The sequence below is a fragment of the Rhopalosiphum maidis genome, chromosome 2, assembly GCF_003676215.2.
Source record: "Rhopalosiphum maidis isolate BTI-1 chromosome 2, ASM367621v3, whole genome shotgun sequence".
NCBI lineage: Eukaryota > Metazoa > Arthropoda > Insecta > Hemiptera > Aphididae > Rhopalosiphum > Rhopalosiphum maidis.
The window spans coordinates 83,584,549-83,588,136 of NC_040878.1; the positions used below are offsets into that span (position 1 = coordinate 83,584,549).

Consider the following 3,588-nt stretch of genomic DNA (forward strand, 5'->3'; position numbering starts at 1 on the left):
ATCACGAACTTTGGATATTGACGGCACAGTTTCAAACTCATCATCAAGCTCATCGATATCAGTATCATTATCTGGATCAACTTGTTGGCTGGCTACGATATTTTTGACTATATCTTCATCCGTTGAAATTTCTGACGTTATGAGGTCGTCATCAATTGGGACGTAGTTCTCGTCGATGTCATTAAGCAAACCATTGTCTGCTTGTAGCTGTGTGGTATCCGTCGTAACAACACAAAAACCTGCATGCCGAAAGCAATTAGCAATCCCCGTCGATGTTATATTACACCAAGCTTTATCCAGCATTATTATGACATCCAAAGCAGTTATTTTTTATTCTACTTGATTCTCAATATCCTCAATCATTTTGAGTACCAACTGATTCCGGTAATGAGCTTTAATGTTCCTTATAACGTCCTGGTCCATCGGTTGAAGTACAGCAGTAGTGTTGGCGGGCAAAAATACAAGTTTAATAAATTTCAAATGCAATGATGGGTGTGCTGGACCGTTGTCCACCAACAGTAGAATTTTTTTTTTCTAACGGCGTAACTCATCATCCCAATAATTAAGAGTTTTTTCAAAAATTCCTGAGGTCATCCAAGCTTTGGTGTTATTTTCATAAAATATTGGAAGTGATGAAACTCGTTTAAAACACTGAGGGCTCTTCGACTTTCCAATAACAAGGAGTTTTCTTTTATCAGTTCCGGTCATGTTGGCTGCCATTAAAACTGTTATTCTATCTTTGGATAATTTTAACCTCAAGCATTTTTCCCCCTTGAAGCGAAGAGTTTTATCGGGAGTTAATTTGAAAAAAAGGCCTGCTTCATCGGCATTATAAATTTCATCATCACAGTAACCTGCTCGAAGGGATGGCCAAACCTTAGCCAACCAATTAGAACACATTTCAGTATTAACTGCATATGACTCACCCGAGATCTTGCCAAAAACAATGTTGTGCCGCTGTCGGAAACGTTGAATCCAAGATGCAGAGCATTTGAAATTTTCTACTTTCATTTTTTCAGCCAGTTGGTCAGTTTTTGCTTGTAAAATAGGACCACTATAGGCACATTTGTGCACTGTTGTTGTTTGAACTATACTAGTACAGCTTCTTCGAGGTTCTTATGCTGTGCAGTGCACAGTCGTTTTGATTTAATTGAAGTGGTTTGAAACATATTTTTCAACGTATTCCGATTCTTCCGTATTGTTGAAATCGTCGACGGAGAGGTGCCAAATTCTTTTGCGAATACGCTGTTTTTCTCACCATTTTCTAAACGACCGATTATACCTATATTTTCGTCCAACGTAAATTGACGACGTGACGTGGCGGACATCTTCACACAACTGACACTGTTTGTAATTTTTATTGAGAACACCAGAATTTGTAGAAATCATATGGATTATTAATAAGTATTCCATATATATTATCTACACAACTAAAGGTCTAAAGATAATATGTCAATGATTATCATCATAATGTCAATCAATTATGGCCAAAAGTTCTTATGTTGCAGGTACCTGTTCGTAGTAACCGGAAGGTCGTTAGTCAAGTTCGTTTTATTTTACTCGTTGTAGCCGATATATCGTTATAATCATATTCGTTGTAAACGTGTATTTTAACATACAACTATATGGGCTTATGCCGGGACCTAGTATTGTTCTCGTTTTAAACAATATCTCGTTCTGAGCGGTGCTCGTTGTAGTGATTTATACTGTATTTGATTACAGAGTTTGTACAAAATAGCATTCTTTAGGTTTACGACGAAGTTAAAGGCTTTAGTAATTTAATTTGACTTTGATCACAATTTGTTTATTATATTATTTTCAAAACAATATCTTTGGGGAAAAAATGGTAAAACGTCTGATTGTTTACTTGCTTTATACATAATATATATTATTATAACGTAAACGACATATTAATGATTAATATATTTACGCTAATAATTTTAACATATTTTGACAAATATGCAATCTTTATAATTTAAATTGTATAAAACAATCCTAAAAACACACTATATGTCTGCGTCATTGTTGTTAAATGTGTTTTCCTATTTTACATTTTAATTTTTAGATGATAAAATAATTATTTGCTTTGCAATGAAAGTTCTTTAACTTTTGTATTTAGATGCCCATAACGAAATCAAGATAGTGATTTACTGGTTTAATTTTGTTCGATGTCAAATTCGTATCAAATACAAAAATATAATATAAGTATATAATATGTCAAATCTTGGAGAGATGAACCTATAGACAGAGTAAAACTTAATGATAAAATTATATTTTTAATCATAACTGTAATAATTATTTAAATCGTTACTGCTTTATAATAGGCAATTAAAATGAAATTGAATGCACTATCTACATAAAATAATATAATAAAATCAATAAAACAAAAATAACGTTTTCTTTGACGTGTCAAGCACAGAAATATCAAATTATCGAAAAATAAATTAATATATACAGAATAAATTGTTATAAAATGTTATTAAAACCTTAATATATTCAGCTATTCAGGTAATTTAAAAATATGTTAAAAGACGGTTTTGAATAAAAAGTTCAAACTAAAAACAATAAAATATGATAATGAAAACGTTTCGTCTGACGTTTAAAGTGTACTGCCTAAGTATAATGGGAATTTTTTCCTTTTTAAATATATTATTAAAATATCTAATTATTAGATTGAAATAAAACTTTGAATATTATCAAAAAACAAAAAAATTAATTATTAATAACATTCAAATTTATTAGTTACCTATGCTTTATTTTGAAAATACAAATAAAAAGTTTAAAAAACGTCTTGTGCACAAAGTGCATGCGGGGGGTAGAGTTAAGGCCTTAAGATATGATCGTAAGGCAAATATATGTATAATAAATTAAGAAATATGAAATTTGATTACTTTCAGAAGAGATATAACACGATTTGTAGGTATACCATTAGAAAATAAGTTTAAGAATGTTTTACAAAATCTAAGTAATATTTAAATAAAATATAATTACTTACCTACTCATTTGCTACTAGCAGTTGAAAATAGTTATTTCAATGAAAAAATATTTAAAAACCAGAATATTTTATGTAATTTTAGAAATATTTAAATCATAATATTTTGTTACGCAGCACATTAGAATAAATCAAGAAATCTATTTTTTAGGTATAAAACGCGCTTTTCGAGTATGTTAATTTTTCATAAATATCAATATTCAATAGTCAATACAGTCATAATATTGGTAGAAAATAAATTAAAAAGGCAATTTCAATAATATTTTATTGTTATACTCTTTGATAGTCTGATAATGTTATGATTTTTTTTTTTTTTTAATGAAGTAGGTGACAATCATCAATTCATCAAAAATGTTTTTTCATCTCGCTCAAAATAAATGTTTTATCTGATATATCCGCATCTTACAAATTATTAGACAACAACAGCAATTATACGGAATACATAGCCCTTCTCGAAGGAGTCCATACAACCAACCCTAAAACGGTTAAAACCAATATCTGTATTGGCTCACTCAGTGCACTTGACAATCTAAAACATAATTTTAATTTAAATAATATAGCAATAAAAATTGGCAACATAATCTCAAAAACAAATA

At 29.8% G+C, this 3,588-nt stretch overlaps 1 protein-coding gene across 1 annotated transcript; it reads right to left on the bottom strand.

Annotated features, from left to right (window-relative positions):
- Positions 1-534: 534 nt before the first annotated feature.
- Positions 535-1,328, bottom strand: LOC113552622 (tigger transposable element-derived protein 4-like). The gene is given in 2 exon segments (XM_026955470.1): positions 535-1,058; positions 1,061-1,328. Coding segments are annotated over 2 exon segments (792 nt in total).
- Positions 1,329-3,588: the final 2,260 nt, after the last annotated feature.